Source organism: Osmerus mordax, chromosome 1 (genome assembly GCF_038355195.1).
Source record: "Osmerus mordax isolate fOsmMor3 chromosome 1, fOsmMor3.pri, whole genome shotgun sequence".
Lineage (NCBI taxonomy): Eukaryota > Metazoa > Chordata > Actinopteri > Osmeriformes > Osmeridae > Osmerus > Osmerus mordax.
Genome location: NC_090050.1, coordinates 9,825,208 through 9,845,011, shown reverse-complemented (window position 1 = coordinate 9,845,011; position 19,804 = coordinate 9,825,208). Strand labels below are relative to the sequence as shown.

General features: G+C 51.3%; 1 protein-coding gene across 4 annotated transcripts in view; it reads right to left on the bottom strand.

The window, feature by feature from the left end:
- The window catches only part of sema3fa (sema domain, immunoglobulin domain (Ig), short basic domain, secreted, (semaphorin) 3Fa), a 47,241-nt gene that overhangs the window by 9,295 nt on the left and 18,142 nt on the right, over positions 1 to 19,804 (bottom strand). For 2 of the 4 annotated variants that reach the window (XM_067257571.1, XM_067257489.1), the window contains exons 3-9: positions 7,858 to 8,018; positions 7,712 to 7,774; positions 5,506 to 5,625; positions 3,981 to 4,070; positions 2,386 to 2,479; positions 1,568 to 1,687; positions 1,149 to 1,288 (exon numbers count right to left, since the gene is read on the bottom strand). In XM_067257571.1, coding sequence (XP_067113672.1) covers positions 1,149 to 1,288; positions 1,568 to 1,687; positions 2,386 to 2,479; positions 3,981 to 4,070; positions 5,506 to 5,625; positions 7,712 to 7,774; positions 7,858 to 8,018 — 788 coding nt within the window. The remainder of the gene's footprint in view (positions 1 to 1,148; positions 1,289 to 1,567; positions 1,688 to 2,385; positions 2,480 to 3,980; positions 4,071 to 5,505; positions 5,626 to 7,711; positions 7,775 to 7,857; positions 8,019 to 19,804) is intronic. The other 2 variants (XM_067257699.1, XM_067257649.1) reach the window with 1 other exon arrangement.

Below are 19,804 nucleotides of genomic sequence, written 5' to 3'. Positions count from 1 at the left end.
AGGAGGGGTAAAAGACACTGTAACACCCCCTGGAAACCACCACAAGTGGAACAGTCCACATAGATCCAACCCAACAGCTGTTTGCGATGACTCAAGAGGAAGGAGCCACGTCTGGCTCGGAGGGGACGTTCGCTCCGTGTCGCGTTCTGTGTGTCCGCCCCCATCTGCTGGGGATGCGTGCCAGCCTACAGTACATTTCCGAGGTGGGGAGCAGAAACCCAGAGAACTGGGTGACAGAACGGCCCACAGCCTCTCACACGTCAAGAACTGTGAAGCGTGGGAAAAGAACGGGAGTCTTAGCACTTCTAGAAGTTCTGCACTACTAGACGTTCCGGAGTGTCTGGGTTCACATGGAAGGATCTGTTTGTGTCTGGGTTTGGTTGTTCGCTCAGGAATCCTGCAGCACTCCAGTATCCTGGTCTGAATGTTCCATTACTGTATCTGTTTCATCCAGGTTCAGGAAATGTATCGAGTCAAACTCTAAACCATATGCTCCGAGTCTGCGGGTTTTAGGTTTGTTTAGGCGCAGTCATGTGGGCATCTGTGAAGCCCTTTGTGACACTGCTTGTAAAAATGGCCGTTCAAATACAATTTGATTTGGAGTCAAGGGGGGCTATAGTATTCAATGGAGGACAGGGGCAGAGGGAAGACAGACCATGGACAGAATGACAGACAGACGGCAGACGAAACCTAGACAGACCCTAGACAAGCAGACAGACAGGATTGGATTTAATATGAGACACACTGCAGTGAGAGCGAGAGGTCACCCCCTAACACCCCCCCCCCCCAGGAGCATAAACACAACCACACCACAACTGGGACTCACACTGTTGAATAAACATTGCTCCGAAATCCCCAGTACATGCTTGTATGCATATGTTCATGTATGTTTACACGGCGGGGAAAAAGGCAAACTCTCCCACTGTTACAGTTTATGATTAAGAAACAAAAACATTCCTTCGAAAGACAATACGATATCCTTCATGTAGACTGGCAGTTAAGGAAAAGGGGGAGGGCAAGTGGTATGGGTCTCCAGCAGTGTTGAACGGCCAGAGACAGCACGTGCTTGGTGGGACCCGTCCCGACGTCAACATGACAACGGGACCAGGTACCAACTTGTGAGGTTGCTCTATGGGGGTCCCACTCACCAGGCAGATGCGGCCGATCCTGGACTGAGCCATGGGGCTCTGGCCCATCTCGGACGCCTTCTCCCGGAAGAAGAAGTACAGCTTGTCGTCGTTCTTTTCCGCACTGTCTGGGATGAGGTGTGCGTGGATGAATGTGGGGTCTGAAAGAAAGAGAGAGTTATCTTAGGACTATTTTAAGCCTAAGCAAGAGAGAAAGAGCAGACAACAAGAAACAGCCAGCCATACGGGAATCCCACTGCCAGACACTTCTGCCTGTATACAGTGCTGGTCATACAGCAGAGCCCCCAGGGAGAGACTCCCCACTCTATCTGTCGCCTGCTACGGAGCTAAGAGGCTAGCATCATCCTCCGGGATGTGTGGCTGTCTTTCATGTGTGAAACGACCACGCAGAGGGTGAGATCGACCAATAAGAACGTTACCGTTTAACCATCGAGAGTTGTACTGGTCTGTCCTCATGGCTGTATTCTTTCCCAGCGTCCGGAAGATGGCCGAATCAGTCCCCATGAAGTCAATGTAGACCCCCGCATAGAGCTCTCCATCTGCCAGTAAGAAATAAGGGGAGAAGAGGGTGGTAGGGAAGAAAGGATGACAGGTTATATACCATGTCAGGTGTACAGTAATAACACAAAGGAACGTTTCAACTAAAGAAAGAGCAGTCTGTTTGTATATTTGTATGAGGCACAGCCCTGAGGGCAAGTTATGTACAGGATGGTAGCTGCTTTCTAAGTGTTAGGTCTGTTGGGGCTACAGGACGTTTTAGACACACACACACACACACGCACGCACACACACACACACACACACACACACACACACACACACACACACACACACACACACACACACACACACACACACACACACACACACACACACACACACACACACACACACACACACACTCACACACACTGGGGGGTAGAAGGTCAGAAGGGTCAAGACAGGGAGGAAGAGGTCAGCATCAAGACTGTCCATCTGCAAGCCGCTGACAACTAAGAGCAGACCACCTGCTGCTAGCTTAGAACGACAAGTTAAAACACGTCATGTCGTTTAGTGGAGCAGGCCAGGCCTGTAGCACTGCACAAGTACAAAGGTATTTGAAATCCCAAATGTATTTGATGTCGCAATAATATCATTAAGACTCCAAATACAGATGGTGTATTGGTGAGATGTATTGGAGGGTATTAGTCTGGTTAGGGTTTTCTACATATTGAAATAAGGGGGCACTGGTACTTACTGATCAAAGACGAGACACTGTTGAGCTTAGGGTCATACGGGCATTTCCCTTTCCCAGAATCCACTTTGCCCGGCTCCAACCGAAAAATGTACTCCTGAGTAAAGAAGAGACCGGAAGCAACACAAGCAGAGACAAGAGAAAAATGATGAATCACATTTTGCTTCAGAGCTTTTGGAGCATTATTACCCTTCCTTCTACCACACTCAAGGCATCCGTGACTTCTGTTGGTGGAGTGTCTGGCTTCCAGGGAAAGTGTTAGGACATGAGAATATCACTGCCTGACATTTTGTTGCAATACTGCAATAGCATGCCACTATAGCATGTTTTGCAGTCATAAACAGACAGGCAACAAGAATGTACATGAGTTACCACACCGCCCAGTGCTGAAACAAATGACTATGTAAGTCACACTCGGGTTGGTGCCATTGTATTAGATTGCAAAAGCAAGAGCACACATGTTATCAGTTATTATCCAGCTGGAGATCTTGAGACAAGAGCAGAACGTAGTTCCAGATCTCTTCCATCTAGCTTCTAGAGTCAGTGAGGCGGATGGCAGCTCCTCACTGCCCAGGACAGGAGGACTGCAGCCCTGGGATCAGCCTTGGACGGACAGCCTAGTCCTGACTGTGTAGGATGGATATGTTTGACCACAGTGGGGCCCAAATAAAGGCGACACAAACCAATATCTGTACCACTGTATTTTTGTACCATTTGTACCACCTTCAAAGGGCTTTTGGAAAAGCACAATTATTCCCTATGAGGTCATTAGCATACTAATGCACCAATGAAAGCAGATTTGTTTCGCAGTTAAAACAGCCTGTTGGACCTTGATGGTGTCTGTGGTTTCTGGTCTATAGGCTTTATCCCAGTGAGGCTCCCCTTGATAGGCTTGTGTTTCTGCAGAACAACGTATTCTTTTGTTCTCCAAGCTACTGGAAGGATTCGAGATTTTGACATTGCAAGAAATGCATATGTATTACAAAGCTTTGACAGTATATGTTATGGGGTCACAAGTTGAGCATATTTTACAGCTCGTTGTGGAACTCTATGGAAAGACTCAAGTTATGGTAATCCGCCATCACTGTTGTTTGTCTTGGATGGCTCTGAGTGATTTGGCAAATACTCTGCCTGTCTCAGCAAACAGTGGAGCCAAGATGAACCATAGGCCAAGTCAAAAGCTTTGTGCTTTGCATTGTTTGTTGTATAATTCGTTATGGTCACGAAACCTAAGGGCATTTTATGGTAATAACTGGTTGCACCATGATACCAAACATGATCTCAACATGCTCACTCTTGAACCCTCATGAAATCCTCAATAACCCTATCACCCTTCTCTGGGCTGTCTAGAGACACATATCTTCAATCACCGTATCGCTACATTATCTTCCCCATTCAGCACCATCCATGTAAAACGTTTGGATGACTGAGATTAAAGATGGACGCCGGACCCAGATTTGCTGACGTACCAGATGTAGTCCCAGTCTTAAGACGCAAACCCAGACCCAGAACCGATCGAGACCCCAACCAGACCCAGAAGGGGGGTCCGAACCTAAACCCAACGCCCGGGCCCAGAGGATCCCCGAGCCGCGGCCCACCTTTAACTCCAGAGGCCCTGCTGTGGTGCTGAAGTCTGCTGCCCGACTGGTCCTCCCTCCTGCCTGAGGTGCCTGGAGGTAGAGGGAGCCCTAGAACAGAGGAGATGACACAGCGTGCCGTGGGCATTACCACCACGAGCACCCCAGACCACCCACCCTACAGTCCTCTGGAGACGACCACAGGAGAACCATGAAGAAGAACCCCGACGGCAACAGTGACGGCAACAGCCCAAAGAAAGAGTGTACTAAATGGAGAACGGAATGGAGAAAGAAAAGACTGAAGAACGATCAGCACTGAGAGAACACTAAAGCGTCCGACGGAACCAGACTGAAGATATCACGAGAGGTTCTGAGATTGTGTTTACGTGCAAGAATCAGTAGTGAAGAACAAAGAACATGCACGAAACGCTCCACGGCATGCATCCAGTGGCTTCCACAGACATACGTTTCATCACATGAACATAAAGAGAAGAGAAATCGGGACGAAAAAAAGCAGCGGTGAAAAGGAACTCTGAGAGACTGCAGCGAGTGGAAAAACGTGAGAATGTGCGAGGAAGTATCTGGAGAAGCTCTGGGGCCGTCCACTTACATGTGGGAGCCCTCCAGTCAACTGGGAGGATTCCTAAACAAACCGTTTTACGTCTCCCACCTCTAATTTCACTTAAGAAAATCTTTACAGTTTAAATGACACAGCTACAGGGCCTTGGGAGGGGGGGGGAGAGGGGGGGGGGAGGGGGGGAGGGGCTTTGACAGTAGGACGGCTGGTCTCGACACTGAAACCCAATTCTCTAATTAACCAGTGAGACTAAACAGGAGGAATCGTAACTGTAAGTGCACACTGGGGGACAACAGCTGCTGCCGCTCCAATGGCCGTCCATCAGGAGAGAGAGAGAGAGAGAGAGGGAGGGAGGGATGGGTAGGGAGGGGAAGCGAGGCGGGGGAAGGGGAGGGGTGAGTTACAAGCCCGCTGATGGATGAGGGGCTCCACCAGTAATGATAGCCTTCCAGAGGCTCCCAGACGGACGGCGGAGAGGCCGCTAATGCTGAGGCTCTGCTGCCTCTAAACAGGTGAGGGCGGTGAGAGCAGACAGGGTGCGCCCTGGGGACAGTTGTTTCAGATCAACTGTCGACATGCTTCCCCCCTGCAGGAGGAAACGGAAGGGCGTTTCCGGTGACGTGACTGCGGTGGCAGCTAGCATCGTGAGCAGCAGGAGCCAGTGGAACGACGCTCTCCCCTGGGTTCGGCAGCTCAGCTCGCTACGACCCTTTCTCCAGGGTCACTGGACCGCGGAGAAAGCAAATCAGGGAAAGACTAGGAAGCGGAAAATGACAGACGAAAAGAACAGCCCCGTGACAGAAAGCAACAAGAAGCAAAATGAGATTATTGACCCGTGATGGATTGACAGGTCCAATAGCAGAGAGAGAGAGAGAGACAATGAGAGAGAGAGACAATGAGAGCGAGAGAGAGAGCGAGAGGGAGACGGTCAACGTGTCTCCGTGGAGGGTCAGATGTGTCTCTGGTTACCTGGGACCTGCGGCCTCGGTCCACATAGGTGCAGACGGGGTTGTAAGCGCCGGTCCCACACACGTACAGGTGGGTGCGGTTCCACGGCTCGATGAGGCGGATGAAGTTGCCACACTCCCCCTACAGGAGAACAGTGAGACACAACCACACCAACGTGAAGAGCAACGTTCCTTTTCTGAAATTAAATGGTCATTAACACATAATTATATGAATGTACACTACCGTTCAAAGGTTTGGGGTCACCCAGACAATTTCGTGTTTTCCATGAAAACTCACACTTTTATTTATCAAATAACTTTCAAAATTAATAGAAAATATAGTCAAGACATTTACAAGGTTAATTAATATTATTAGAAATAATTATTTTTATTTTAAATATAAATTTTGTTCTTCAAACTTTGCTTTCGTCAAATAATGCTCCATTTGCAGCATCTAATTCTAATCCTTCTAATCATCCATTAGTCTTCTAAGGCAATTAGCAAACAAAATGTACCATTCGAACACATACAGTAATAGTTGCTGGAAATGGGCCTCTATACACCTATGTAGATATTTCATTAAAAACCCAGACGTTTCCACCTAGAACAGTTATGTACCACATTAACAATGTATAGTGTATTTCTGATTAATTTAACGTTATCTTCATTGAAAAAAACAGTGCTTTTCTTTGAAAAATAAGGACATTTTTAAGTGACCCCAAACTTTTGAACGGTATTGTATAGAACAATAGGAAACAAAAATCCCTTGGGAATATTGAACTGATAATGCTGACAGAAACATGTCTTGATAAAAGACCTTTTATTCTTTGAGACCAAAACAAAGCAGCTCCCATTTCTGATGACTATGAGTGCTGATGAGGGGTGGGGTTATTGTATGTGTGGCACAGCTCATCCCAGGAACAGTCTTTGGAGCAGGTTTAGCTCCCGGAAACGAAGGAGCAGGTAATAGCAACAGTAATGTTCTGACTTCTAAAGGTTCTAATCTGTCCTGCCAGCTGTCTGGAACCACAGCAAGACCCACACTGTGACACACACACACACACAGCCAGGCAAGCAGGGAGGCAGGCCGGCAGATTATATCTCCGCTAATTCTGCATGCCGTGTGGCAGGGACGCAAGTGACAGCTGGAAAGAGGGGGAAAAAAAGGATGTACAAACCACAACACGGCTTGGTGTCGAAAAAGATAAACCATTTCAACAGACCTCAGCAACATGACAGATGCCCAAATACACATTTTCACGTGTGTGTGTGTGCTTGGGTGTGAGTGCGTGCGTGTCTATTATTCATTGCACAGTGCCTCCCCCCCACAGAGAGAGCTGTAGGCATGATTGCCTTTGACCTCCCGCCTGAACCGACATCCCCTCTGAATTGCTTCCGAATTGTGATCATCTGTCATCCCCTAAAGAGACACAGGTTTGCCGAGACGTCCACAGCCAATTTCATCTCGGAAGTCGAGGCGAAATTCGACGTCTGGCGCAACGCGCGCACAGACACGCGCGTGCGCGCGCACGTCACCTCATACGTGCGCGTACACACACACAAACAGAGGACCATACAAGGTTGCCAGAGGCGTTGAGCGGCACGGGTCACTGAGTGTGTATAAATGAGCATTCCAGTTGGATAAACAGCAGCCTGCTCTCTCTCTAGCAGCAGGGGGGCCCGGTTATTATCCCGAGCCCTTCATCTACCCCTCAGCGCCTGCCACCGTGCACACACCCCCAAGATGGAAGGTGGGGGGATGTCGACATTTGCGAACGAATCGAAAAGAGAAATCAGAGGCGGATCGGGTTGAGATCGGGGAATTTGAATGCTTTCCACTTTTGGGGTGGGGGGGGGGGGGGGGGGGGGGGGCGGTTGTGGTGGCGGGTGTCATTTGAGAGCGTGTGTGTTTGTGAGAGGGTGTGTAGGGGATTTAACCCTTCACGCTGATCTGCTGAAGCCGGGAAAGCAACATCTAGGGGAAGTTGACTTGATATGATTAACTCCAGGTCAGGGGGTCAGGGTGTTTAGAGTCCTTCACAGGATTTAGCCTGTCAGAGCTCGTGGAGAGAATGACTCAGGAGGAACCTGGAGTTCTAGTTAGTGACGCTTAGTCACGGCTCTTGCGAAGTCGGTCAGAAGGAGGAGGAGGGTTCAACTACTCAGACTTTAAGTACTTGGAAGTCAAGGTGGATTTGGTTTGGTGACGATACCGGATCTGTACTCACGTTGATGTCCTTCCCGGACAACACACACTCCGTCCTCCTCTGCGTGGCCACGGGCCAGTGGATCTGAGGGAGAGAGAAGGTCCCATTTAGAGCTTCGGACACCCTGTAAGGTTCAGAGCTAGCTGATGAGACGGCGGTTCTCTTACTATGAGAGGCTCCTTGTTGATGTCGTGCAGGTCCAGAGACAGGATGTAGTCCTTGCTGCCCACGTACATGCGGTCGTGGTCCTCGTCCATCCGCAGGATACGATAGTCCGTCGAGTTGAGCAGGAAGGAGAAATGGTGAGCCGTGCCAGTGGACTTGAGCTCTGCAAGGAGGGAAGGAGAGAGGGTGGATGCAGGTTGGGTTGTAGCCACACAGTATACACTGAGAAACACATCCAAACCACACAGAGATTTGTCTTTATGATAGGAGTCAGTTCAGGCGAGATGCTTTTCTATGCCAGAACTATAAAAGTTACTTATTTTCTTTTGGAAAATCCTGTTTCCTCCATATAAAATGAAGCCAAACACATCTAGGCAAGGGGAAGAAAATATACCCTTGTGCCATGCTAAACTTCAACCCCTCATAAACTATTTCTCAAATCAAGACCTCAAACCATCCTGCCCACATACAGTAGCAGTCGTGGCGTGACGCCCAGCCAAGACTGATATGATGTTTACATTCGGCCGTTTTGCATGAACCTCAACAATTGGCTGTTCCAGGTCCCAAGAGGCACCATCACTGGCACAGTGTGGTCAGAGACACCTCGGCAACAGAACCCATACAACAGACCTTTCTCCCTTCAGTCACATGGTAAGAGGGAGGATGAAGGGGCGATGGGGAAACGAACCCAGGTTGTGCTCTCTGTCACAGACACCCGTAGACACAGAAAGGGAGGGGACGATCCAGGGCAGGACCTCACCGCGAAATGTCACGTGTGGTTTCAGCAGAAGCCGTCGCCTGCACGTATTTTTGAGAGGAGAGGAGTGGAGATATGGGAGCAGACTACCCTGGCCAGGGCCAGAACATTATCTCTGATCTGACCTACTATAGGTCAGATCAGGACATGTAACACAACCCTCATGTGTAGTGCCACTGGTAGAGACATGTAAGAGAGATGGAAAGCAAACCAGAAACAAAGAACAATCCCGCTTTTTTTGCACGGTCCGTTCGAGCCATTCGAGTACACGCATTCCATTTGAGCGGTCGCTTTGGTGAGCTTTAAAAAAAGAATAGAAACCAAATCTGTCCCCAATGAATGGCATGTGGCCTTAATGCTGGGTTCGTGTGCGAGAGCCAATGGGTGAGCGTGTGTGTGTGTTTCGGTGTGACACGAGGGCAGATAGTTGGAGGTCTGAAACACAGAGAGCAGCTTTGTCTCTTTCGTGATGCTGTTATTCTAAACTGGTGTGGTATGAAAATGGCTCCATTAGTGGCCCGGGAGAGGAAAGCGGAGTTCAGCTTGGGTGCTAGCTGGGTACAAGGCCATCTAAACGGGGGCTGGGTCTCTCAAGGCGGGCCTCTGAGAGTCCTGGGAAAGCCGATCCTGCTCCTGGTTCCACAGGACACTACCGCGGAGGTCCTGCTCATTTTCCAGTCCAACGGGTACACACAAACCACCCTGGTGTCTTCCCTCACCACCCCCCACCCCCCCCCCCCACACACACACACACCCAACCCTGGGCCCAAATGGTAAGGTCCACTGAACTTAGAAGAGAAAGTTGGAAGCCGACTCTGATGATATATAACCAAAAAAGTCCAGACAACAGCTGATGCTCCACATCTGTCTTCGTGGAGATCGAGTGTTTCTCTGGTGTGTCAGACGGAGCCCGTTTATGAGAGATGCCGCCCGGAGCCGCGGAGGCAGAGAGAGGGAGTGACACCGACACGAGTCCTCCTCTGAGGCTCTGAGGGCGCGCCTCCTTCAGGAAGCGTGTCACGGCGTGGTCACGGCATCGCCACACACTGAGGGGAGGGGGGGGGAGGGGGGAAGGGGGGGGGTCAGGGACGACCGGCGGGTATCTCCTTCCCTCGTAACGTTCCCCATGCCGCATTGTAGATGCTCACGCCCGAACGCACACATGCCCGGGGAGCAGACGCGCACCTGCTCTGTAACTAGACTCAGTAACTAGAGCAAGGACACAGGTGCAAGCAGTGATGGCAGCAGACTGAAGAGGCATATCCACACTGGATACCTTATATCCCATTCACACACACACACACACAGACGCACGCACGCACACACATCCACGTGGACACGCCGCAAACTCGACACAGCCAGTGCAGTAAAAGGTCATCTTCCTCCGTAAACGACCAGGTCGGGCGGTTCGACCGCTGCCATGTCGTCAGCCATGACCATCGGCAGGGCGCCAGGCCTCCCTCGCCCAGACCACCCCCACCCGCCACCTCCCTCCCTCCCCGCCCCCCCTTTGGCAAGACACTGGAGACGCCGGGTTTAGAGGACACGCCGTCAACGGCTGACATCTCGCATTCATCACCTCACCACTCAGATTAGCGCTCAGGGTCGTTCGAGAGAGGGACGGCTGGGTGCCTCCCCGGACTGTGGTGATACCTCGAGCCAAAGACGCAAGCAGGCCCAAGGTCACCGGACACACACACATACACACACGGACAGACGGATGGATTTCTTGTTACTGGGTAACATCCATCAAACACCTTATCAGTCCCCCAACAGCCAGCTGTAGGTGTCTGTCTGTCTGTCTGTCTGTCTGGGCAGATGGTTCACCTCACCTCCAACGATCTGTCGAGACCATTTGATCCGACTGTTATCCCATCACACGGCTCTCCGACCAGATAAAGATGGCTGAAGCATAACTATACAGAGGACCCATAATGATGTGATTATTGGCTGCTAGAAGCAAAACGACTTGCGTTAGAGAAGAAAATAAATCTGCAATAACATCCCAGCCCTCGGAGAGAACTTACAATAATGTTTAAGTAGCGAGACACTCAATAGCTTTGGGGTGTGCTTTAGCCTAATCAGAGGCACGGATAGTTAACAAAATACACACGTGAGGTGCACGTTCCCCACCTTGAAATACTATCAAAACAGCCATGTAACGAAACACTTTTAAAATAGAATAATTGCTCTCGAAGCTTACAGTGGTCTGTGCTCCGGTCTGTGGTTTGTTTTTCGAGTCGGACATTTCATGTAATTGTGTTTTGGAGAGCTCAATGCATCCAACAATCTCAAAGTACACCATCATCATCACCAAGTCTGAGTCCATGGAGTTCGTTCGAATCCTTTCCTACGTTGTAAGTCCCGAGCATGAACAGATAATGGGAAAGATCTCTGGCGTCGTTAAGCATAAAACAACACGCGGGAGGGAAAATGGGCTTGGTGTGGGGCTGTTCTGGGTACATTCCTGGTAGCTACACTACCAGACACACAGTCTATGTCTCTCGTTTCAAATTGGGTGACTGAGAAGCACAGACTGCCAAACGTACAGCATGGCAGGCCCTTGCATGAATACAGGGTGAAGATGGATGGGGGGTAGACTCTGGGGGCATTTAGCAGGCAAGGTGTGTGTGTGCGTGTGTGTGTGGTGTGGGGAGTCTAGAGATGGAACAGGTTTCTGACTGACTCTCCGTCTTTCTGATGAGCAACTAGGCCTAAAAACATGGGGGTTTAATAGTTTGGAATCAGGATCTAAGGAGTTTTAATAAGGGGCATGCTTGTCCTCCAACAGTGTGCCCATCTCTTACTGGGCGCTGCAGAAGCACAGCAGGTATAGGCAGGGACACAGAGAGAGGCTGGGCACAAGACCCAAAGAGGACAACTGTCTCCTCGTGATCAGATTAGTAATCCTTTTGCGACACCTACAGCAGAGCAGCATGAAGGCCAAGCGCCGCTCCCGGTGAGAGACACCATCCAGAGCTAAAGCTCTCCCAAGGCGATGGGCTAGGAGGTATTGCTGCCTTTGCAATGCGCATGCTAAAACATGTTTTTTTTTTTTATGGTACTGTTGCGAAGTCTTTGTTGCGGTCTGGTTTAATCATGGCGACATTTGGATGACTCTCAGTACCCAAGGCGGTGTGGAATGATCTTGTGGCAACAAGATCATGAGGACTTCTTCAGTGCCCATCTAACACAACTGTCAGATAGACAGGATAGGTTGAAGCAGAGAGAGAGAAAGAGAGATAAAGAGAGAGCAGGGAAAGAGTGTCATCCCTACTAGATTATGGAATGTAACAAGCAAAGAACCTTATGAACTGGATGCACGCCTCTCGCATTTGCCTTTGCACGGCAGAGAATTAAGATGATTTAGGACCATGGGATAATCTCCTTAGCTTAGAACAGACTGTTATGGCTTTGAGTCCAACAGGACGGAGAAGCTATCTACCGCAGAGCCGTTTCGGTGTCTATAAAACATCTGCTAGTAAGATGAGCCTGTGCTACGTCCACCTGTTGGTGTGATTCATCCGCACCCTTGTCCCTCCCGACTCTGTGGAAGAGGCAGGGCAGGGCAGGGTCAACTGGTACACTTGAAACAGAGAAACCTGTTGTTTTCTATGTGACTCTCTCGGGGTGGAGGCTGAAGGGCCCAAGCTGCCACGGGAACCCGTGGACACACAGAGAAGCAGCCCCCCAGCACACTGACACTGAGGAGGTCTGATCCACTCATCCACTGATGTCAGACCAGAGGATCTTCTACCCCCTCCTACGCCCTACTTCCTAGCTTCCTACCCTCTAGCTCCTACCTCCTGGCTCCTAGCCTCCTCTACTGCAGTGAGAGGGCCGACCGCAGCAAATCCCTCGTACCCGTCCAGGCACCTACCTCCTCCATCCTATCTGAACCCTCCCACCCCCCACCCCCCAACCCTCCAACCCCCCTACCTCCTACCTCCAACCCCCCCTTGCAGCGGGAGGTGCCGACAGCAGCAAAATCCCTCATACCCGTCCAGGCACCTACCTCCTCCACCCTACCTGCACCCCCCCACCCCCACCCCCCAACCCTCCGACCCCCCTACCTCCTACCTCCAACCCCCCTTGCAGCGGGAGGTGCCGACAGCAGCAAAATCCCTCATACCTGTCCAGGCATCCCCGGTATGTGGTCTGAATTCCCCATCTCCACTCATGTCCACAGTCTCATCACGGGAGCCTGTGGCTCCACCCAGCTCGGGCTCGCCTCCAGCCACGTGTCTGTCTGCGTGGACGGGTGTGCTGTCTCAAGATCCTTGTCCGACTACTCCTGACAGTCAGTAGATACACAGGATTTACAATGTTCTTTTCAGGGGTTGGAGAATCTACCTTCACTATGGATGGTGTGCGTTGGAAAGCTCCACAGAAGGGAAAGAATGATCTCAACACTTTCACCCTGTGCCCCCTCGTCAATTTCTCTCCGTTTTTTTTCTTCTTCTTTCAATCTCTCCATCTGTTTGCGAACATAAAAGGAGCGATGTTTCTCCATAAAGAACGATCGCTTAAATCTCTCGTCTGCTGGAAGGGCATGTGTGTGTGGGAGTAAATATGTGTTCAATTAGTGTGCGAGTGAGCGAGGGGGGGGGGAGGGGGGGGGGGGGAGCTCGAGGGGTCATTCGTTCATGCTGAACAGCGTTGGAGAGAGGACATCCAGGACATCGCCGAGAGCCCAGCGGGGGGTCTCATCACAGTGACAGACAGCCCTCTGTTTGCCTCCCGTCGACACCTCCTAATCAGGCCCTGAACACCCGCCCACGGCCCAGGTTATTGACTCTGAACACATGTCACTGGAGCTGATTAGTGTTTACCTTCGCCTGCCAGAGGGAAATAATTGGTCCGAGATTACGTCTTATCTCTTAGCTTCCGGATTCTGTCACTCCAAGGCTCTTGTTCGTCTCTGCGGGGTTGAGTGTGTCTGTGTGGCTCTTTGGTGTCTGTGTGTGCTTCTGTGGTGTGTGTGTGTGTGTGTATAGACACAGCACAACAGTGAGGCTCTCTCATTTCCACACCAGATCAGGGACACCTGTCTCCCCCTGCTCCAGTCAGGAGGAGGAAACATTGATTGTTCTGTTGCGGCAGCACTCTGTTGGGGACTGGAAACAGGAGATTATAAAAATCTATTTCTGCTTCTTGGATGACAGGAGAGGTTAATTAAAGCATAGGGGGTGAAGCGGATGATCTGAAGATCATCCGACAAGGTAGATGATTTTTTTCTCCCCCCCCCCCCCTTCTCTCTCTCTCTTTCTCTCTCTCTCTCTTTCTCTATCAATCTCTCTCAATCTCTCTCTCTCGCTCTCTCTCCACGCATGAACCCCAGATCCCGTCTCCTCATTAAAACTCCATCTTCCGATCCTTGGTATTCATTAACGGAGAGATGGATGGAGAAGTGACGATCAAGAGGATGAAACAACAAGGGAGGTGAAGAGGAAAGGAGGGGAAGAACGGAGAAGAAGAATGGAGAAGAGGGCCGAAGAACTACCGAATACCTGGGAGAGTCACCATAAGAGCTTGCTCTGTCACACTGGTCAGTCAAAGAAACCGCATACGGGGTGAAAATAGCGAGCCATTCCACACAATGCCGGGCAAATGGAGGGGAAGGACGCGATGATGAACACTATGTGAGGGGTGATGGATGACCGGAGTCTCCAAAACAAACACGGACACTCTGGGCTCCACAGGCCAAGACGAACAGATGCCTGCCCCCACCCAGGGGTCACAGGTGAAGGGTGAAAGGTCACAAGGGGGTCTGATGGGAAGGCCCATTTTGACCGTAACACGCTGCTCCAACATAATCTGGGATTATCTCGGGGGGGGGGGGGGGGGGGGGGTCAGGATGTTTGGTCCATGCTTGATCAGAATCAGGACCCGGGGATGGGGGTGGGGTGGGTCTGGAAGATTAGGAGGGCAATGCTAGTCGCTAGAAACAGGGAGGAGACCGTGAGGGTGAAAGTTAAGGAGAGGTGCCTTTATTAATCACAGGACGAAAAACGGTGACAAAATAATAACTCTCCGTCTGTTTTACTCATCAACATCCAAAATGCAAGACAAAGCCTCTCATCCAACTGTCTAGTCCTCCACTCAGCAGTCCTCCACCAGTGAAAATACAGACCGACTCCAGCCAAAATCACTTGCTTTACAGCTCACCGAGAATTATGTTTTTTCAGTACCCACAAAAAACCCAACTAAAAAAGCAGCGGCGATGCCAAAAAGGATGAGCTCCATATTTATAGGATTTGTTAATGCAGTAAAGTTGTGCCCTGCAGCGTGTCAGTCTGTCTGGTTCTAATCCCAGGGTTCTGCTGAACATGGACAACGCTGTGCGGGTTCCTCGCTTTGTTTACTCTGGGCCTATCCCAATGGTGCTGTCTGAGCTGCTGGCTAGCCAGCCTTGTGTATGTGGGCTTGAAATAGAGTGTGTGTGCATGAGTGTGTGTGGGTGTAAGGGTGTGTGTGGGTGTAGGGTGTGTGGGCGTTCATGGTGCAGGGGCAGCTAGTCCCTGTGAAGATGGCGATGACGCGGTGTTTATTGTATTAGCTGTGCTGCGTTGGAGCTGGCAGGGGCGAGAGGTGTGTGGTCTGGAGGTGGTCAGCGGTGGAGCCACAGGTCAGGGTCGGGGTGGGGGCTGAGGGGTGGGGGGGTGGGGGCGGTGGAGGTCAGGGAAGGGTTGAATAATGAGACAGAGCTGGTGTGAATGAACGAAGCATCCATCTCTCCCTTTCTCCCCCCCCCCCCTCACTCTTTTGACCTTTGACTTGGCACTTAAAGCAAACACTCTCCCAGTCAGCTGCATCAACACAACTATGATGTATTTATTGGATGGAGTCTGTCTTTGTTCCCCTGGCGACGTCTCCTGATGCCCCTCCATCCATCCCACCTGCCTGCTTCCTCATAGGACCTTCACCAGCACAGAGCCGCAGGCTCAACGAGAACCACCGCATGCTTCGTGCGGTGCCCCCGACGCGATCTGGGGTGTCAGCCCCCCCTCCCCCACCTACTCCAGCCCCCCTCGGTGACAAGGTCATGGTCACTCACGCAGGGGAAATGAGAGGGGGGGTAATTAGGGGGTACATTTAGAGAGGCCATTAAAGAGGCAACGGTGTTGACTCAGGACCTACCGGGGACGCCATCATCCGCCTTTCCCCGCCCTCGGTGTTCTGGTGCAGGGGCGGCGCTGCGAGGCTGGCGTGCCCTCCCTGGTCATTCGTCAGGTCCAGCAGGGAGTGGTTGGGGGGGGGGGGGGGGGGAGCAGGGTGAGGATGGTGGAAGGAGTCCCCAGGGGCGGGAAGGTCCGACAGGCTACCTAAGAGCTTTCATTCATCAATGAAAGGGGGGAAAGTGCCGCGGTAACCCAGCCCTGGGCCTGACACTGAGAGGCTGTGTGAAGGGCTACCGGGAGACGGAGATAGACCCCCTTTTGTGCTGGAGGGCCGGAGAACACTCGGCTCTCTTCCATTTCCCCTCTGGAAGTGGCTCTCAGGCGCGCAGGCGCTCTCCGAGGCAGCCGTGCCAGGATTGGGCAAGAGGGGGGAAAACTCCCAGGGAGTAGTGACCCTCAAAGACAAACAGGCAGACGTGATGTGGAGGGAGAGAAAGGGAAGGTCGGGAAAGGGAAGAGAGGAAAGGAGGAGAGGAAAGGGAGGAGAGGAAAGGAGAGGAAAGGAGAAGGGAAAGGAAAGGGAGGAGGGGAAAGGAAGAGAGAAAAGGGAGGAGAGGAAAGGAGAGAAAAGGAGAAGGGAAAGGAAAGGGAGGAGGGGAAAGGAGGAGAGAAAAGGGAGGAGAGGAAAGGAGGAGAGGAAAGGAGGAGAGAAAAGAGAGGAAAGGAGGAGAGGAAAGGAGGAGAGAAAAGGGAGGAGAGGAAGAGAGAAGGGAAAGGTAATACCGGACCGGCATTGATCCCAGAAGACTGTCTTGTCTCAAACAGAAGTGCAACGTCAGCCTTAGCTCCACTTTAGCACTTGAGCACTACGACATCAGTAACATCCCGGCGCTACTTTCCTTTCCCTGCTCCACCCCCTCATCATGTAACGGCCTCAATAACGTCTACTTCTATTGGCCTTTGTTTCGGTCTGAAATCTTCCCTCCTTCCATATGTTATCTTCACAACCAAAAATGTCCCCTCTGGTCTTTATGCAGTAACTCAACATGTCTCGACGTCGACGGTTCGTGCATTTCCTCAGGATCGCCAAGTCTGGGTCTTTATGGAGACGGCTTGTGAATACGCAGCAGACATAACAGCCTGTTCAATACAAGCTATGATTATCATAGTCTTCACTTTTCATATGCTTACTCTGTGTCTTTGAGATAAACAGCAAGGTAGCATAATAGGTAGCATTATAGAAAGGCTGTAAAATGAACGTGAACAGTGCCACAGTGCTGTTATTGCACCTGTGTAATTTCCTAGAAAGTCTGTAGGCTCTGTGGTTCCTAGGATGTTGGCAGAGCGTTTACAAGGCGTTAGTTCCAGAACTTGGGGATTACACAGACAGCGCAAAGTAGTACTCATCTAAAATGAGTTTGCGTGCAAGCTAACTCCTGAAAGAGATCGACCTTCCTCTGTGGCCAGAGGAATGGAGGTGGTTTGATTTGATCTCCACGTTCCTCCTCTCCCCTCTCCACGGGCAGTGTTGTGGGCCAGAACCATGTATCAAGTTAGATGTTGCTTCATGACCCTTGAGGCCCGTTGTCCTCGGGTTCACTGGATGTGCTTTCTCTAATAACAAGCTTTCCACTTTGTGCTACATCATGCTGCACCTGCGTTGCCGCCTCACAGCCAGAGTCTGGGTGGAGCATCAGGCCAGGCATGAGGTCATCGACTGGGTGCAATGCAATATGGTCGATAATCCCTCTGTCTGTTTGACGAGAACTACTTTAAATGAAGGGGGTACCTGGAAGGTTCTCCTCACAGGGTATGAGGAGATACCTGAACAGGGTTTGTGAGGAATGGTTTTTACAGGTTTAGGCACAGTTCCGTTCAGAGGTCTGTTTTCGAACAGATTCCCTCGCTTCTCCTCTCTGATCATGCTTTGTTGGAGAACTTCCTTTGCCGTGAGATGGCTTTTACGTACAGTGCAACAATGTACATGGCCAAAAAAGAAAATAGGATTTCCCCGTGTTTCTTAACAAGACATTTAAAAGGGATTGTATTCAGTCACGTACATGCAGCCACGGTTAGGTTCACATCCGACTAGGTGCGGTACTGCTCATTCCAACGCCTTGGCCCAGAGAACTATAGCGATAAATACATCCAATAAATCCTGATAGATTGAACCTGGTTGGAAGTTAAACAGTGCTGGACACTTTCCAGGCCATGGCCGTTTTTCTGCATTACTTGAATGAAAATGTTTTCCTTCATGTCATCCCAATCAGGCATCTGTCAGGAGGACGCCTGATTGGGACGCAGCAGATGAAGGTGGCCAACCACAGTGAGATAAGCCAAGCCCCTGCTTCCTATTTCATCTAATCAGACTCCAGCATCTCTCCAGAGCCAGTATCTCAGCGATGCATCTCCCCGCTCTCCCTGTCGGGTCCTGCCTCACCTCCTCCTCCCCCGGTGTGTCCCAACAACACCCCCTCCTCTTCCACCCTCGCGGAGAACGGGAGAGGATTCTCGGAAGGGCGTTGTCACGGTCTCGGGTTCGAACGCGAAGCCTGAACCCTCCCCCGTGCTCCGGTCTACCTCGCGAGTCCCCGTCTGCACAGCACTGTCTATCCGTTCCCGTCTTCGGGTACCTCTCCCTCCCCCCGTCGCCTTGTCTGATCCTGCCAGCACCAATCCCCCCCCTCCCCTCCCCTCTCCCCCACCCCCTCCCATCTGCATTCCAGCCCAGTGAGATAACGCAGGCCTCCTTCCTTTCTCTGGCACCTGGCGTGACCCAGGTGGTGGAGCCGGGAGTGATGGAGGCAGCGCAGGCGTGAGGCGCGCCAGGCCTCGCGGCCCACGGCCCCGGGAAAGAGGGACGATAATGGACGGGTCTGACGCGATTCCGTCTGGTCACCTGAGAATCTGGGGGGGGGGGGGGGGGGGGGGGGGGGGAAGCTGAGCTCGTGGGAAGCGGGATTCAAGTGGCGGAGCTCTCAGACGACTCAGCCTGTCTGGGTCTCACGCATCAACAAAGATTTCCGTTGGGAAGAAAGAGAGAAGCGGCTAAAGAGCTGCTGGCCTGCCCAGGGAGGAGGTTATCACCCGAATATCCCCACGGGTGAGAAAGCCCTCCGGGACCACATGGCCCCCCCCCTCCAGGCGACCAGGCCTGGAGACCCCCGACTTGACCCCCGCGTCTGCACGAACACAAAGACGGGGTCACCCCCAACCAGGTACACCGACCCCAGGCCCTGCCCCCCTGCCCTAATGCCATGTGACAGGCAGGGGACGGGCCGGATAAAGGGTGCGAGGTGGCGGGGTGTTGTGCAGCGTGGCGTGGCCCATTGACAGGGTGTCAGAGGAGGGTCCAGTCTGCGTGTCGGCAGCGGGAGCAGCTCATTCAGCAGACAGGCCGGCTGCTCCTTCAGACGGTGGAGGCCGTGTTGCTAAGGGGACGTGACAGCTGTGTCGAGCATTAGGACGGCAGGGGAGACATGAGCCTTACTATGACAGTCACTGACACAGACCATTAGGACAAGTAACTGCCTATCGTCTCCGCTATTTAGGCCCTCAAACAGGATTGGTTCATCTCACCAGCATGGTCAATTTATCATGTCAACTACAAGAAATCTGTTGGATAAATAATGGTATAAAATAATGGGGAAAATGTATGAACAGGAATGTAGAAATTACAGTGGATATATACTGAATATATATCCATGGCTTCGAACTGTGAATTTACAGTACAGTATGGGATTGATTGCTTACATTAAAGTTTCTCAGAGAAGGTTTCCTTTCCATCAAATCTCCCCAGAGAAGTCCAGAAATGGAATTCCTTCACTTATTCATTCCATGACTGCCATTCTGCTCACACACACACACACGCACACACACACACACACACACGAGCCAACACAGGTAAACCAGTGGATCAATACTATATTGACCCAGCCAGAAGGTTGCGTGGATAATTACAGTGAAAAAGCAAACTCTCCCTCCAGAGTCTGTTAAAGTCCACGACCGTGACCCTGGCTCAGAATAACATACTAACCCACAGGTTCCTACGAAGATTCCTAAGTAAATCCT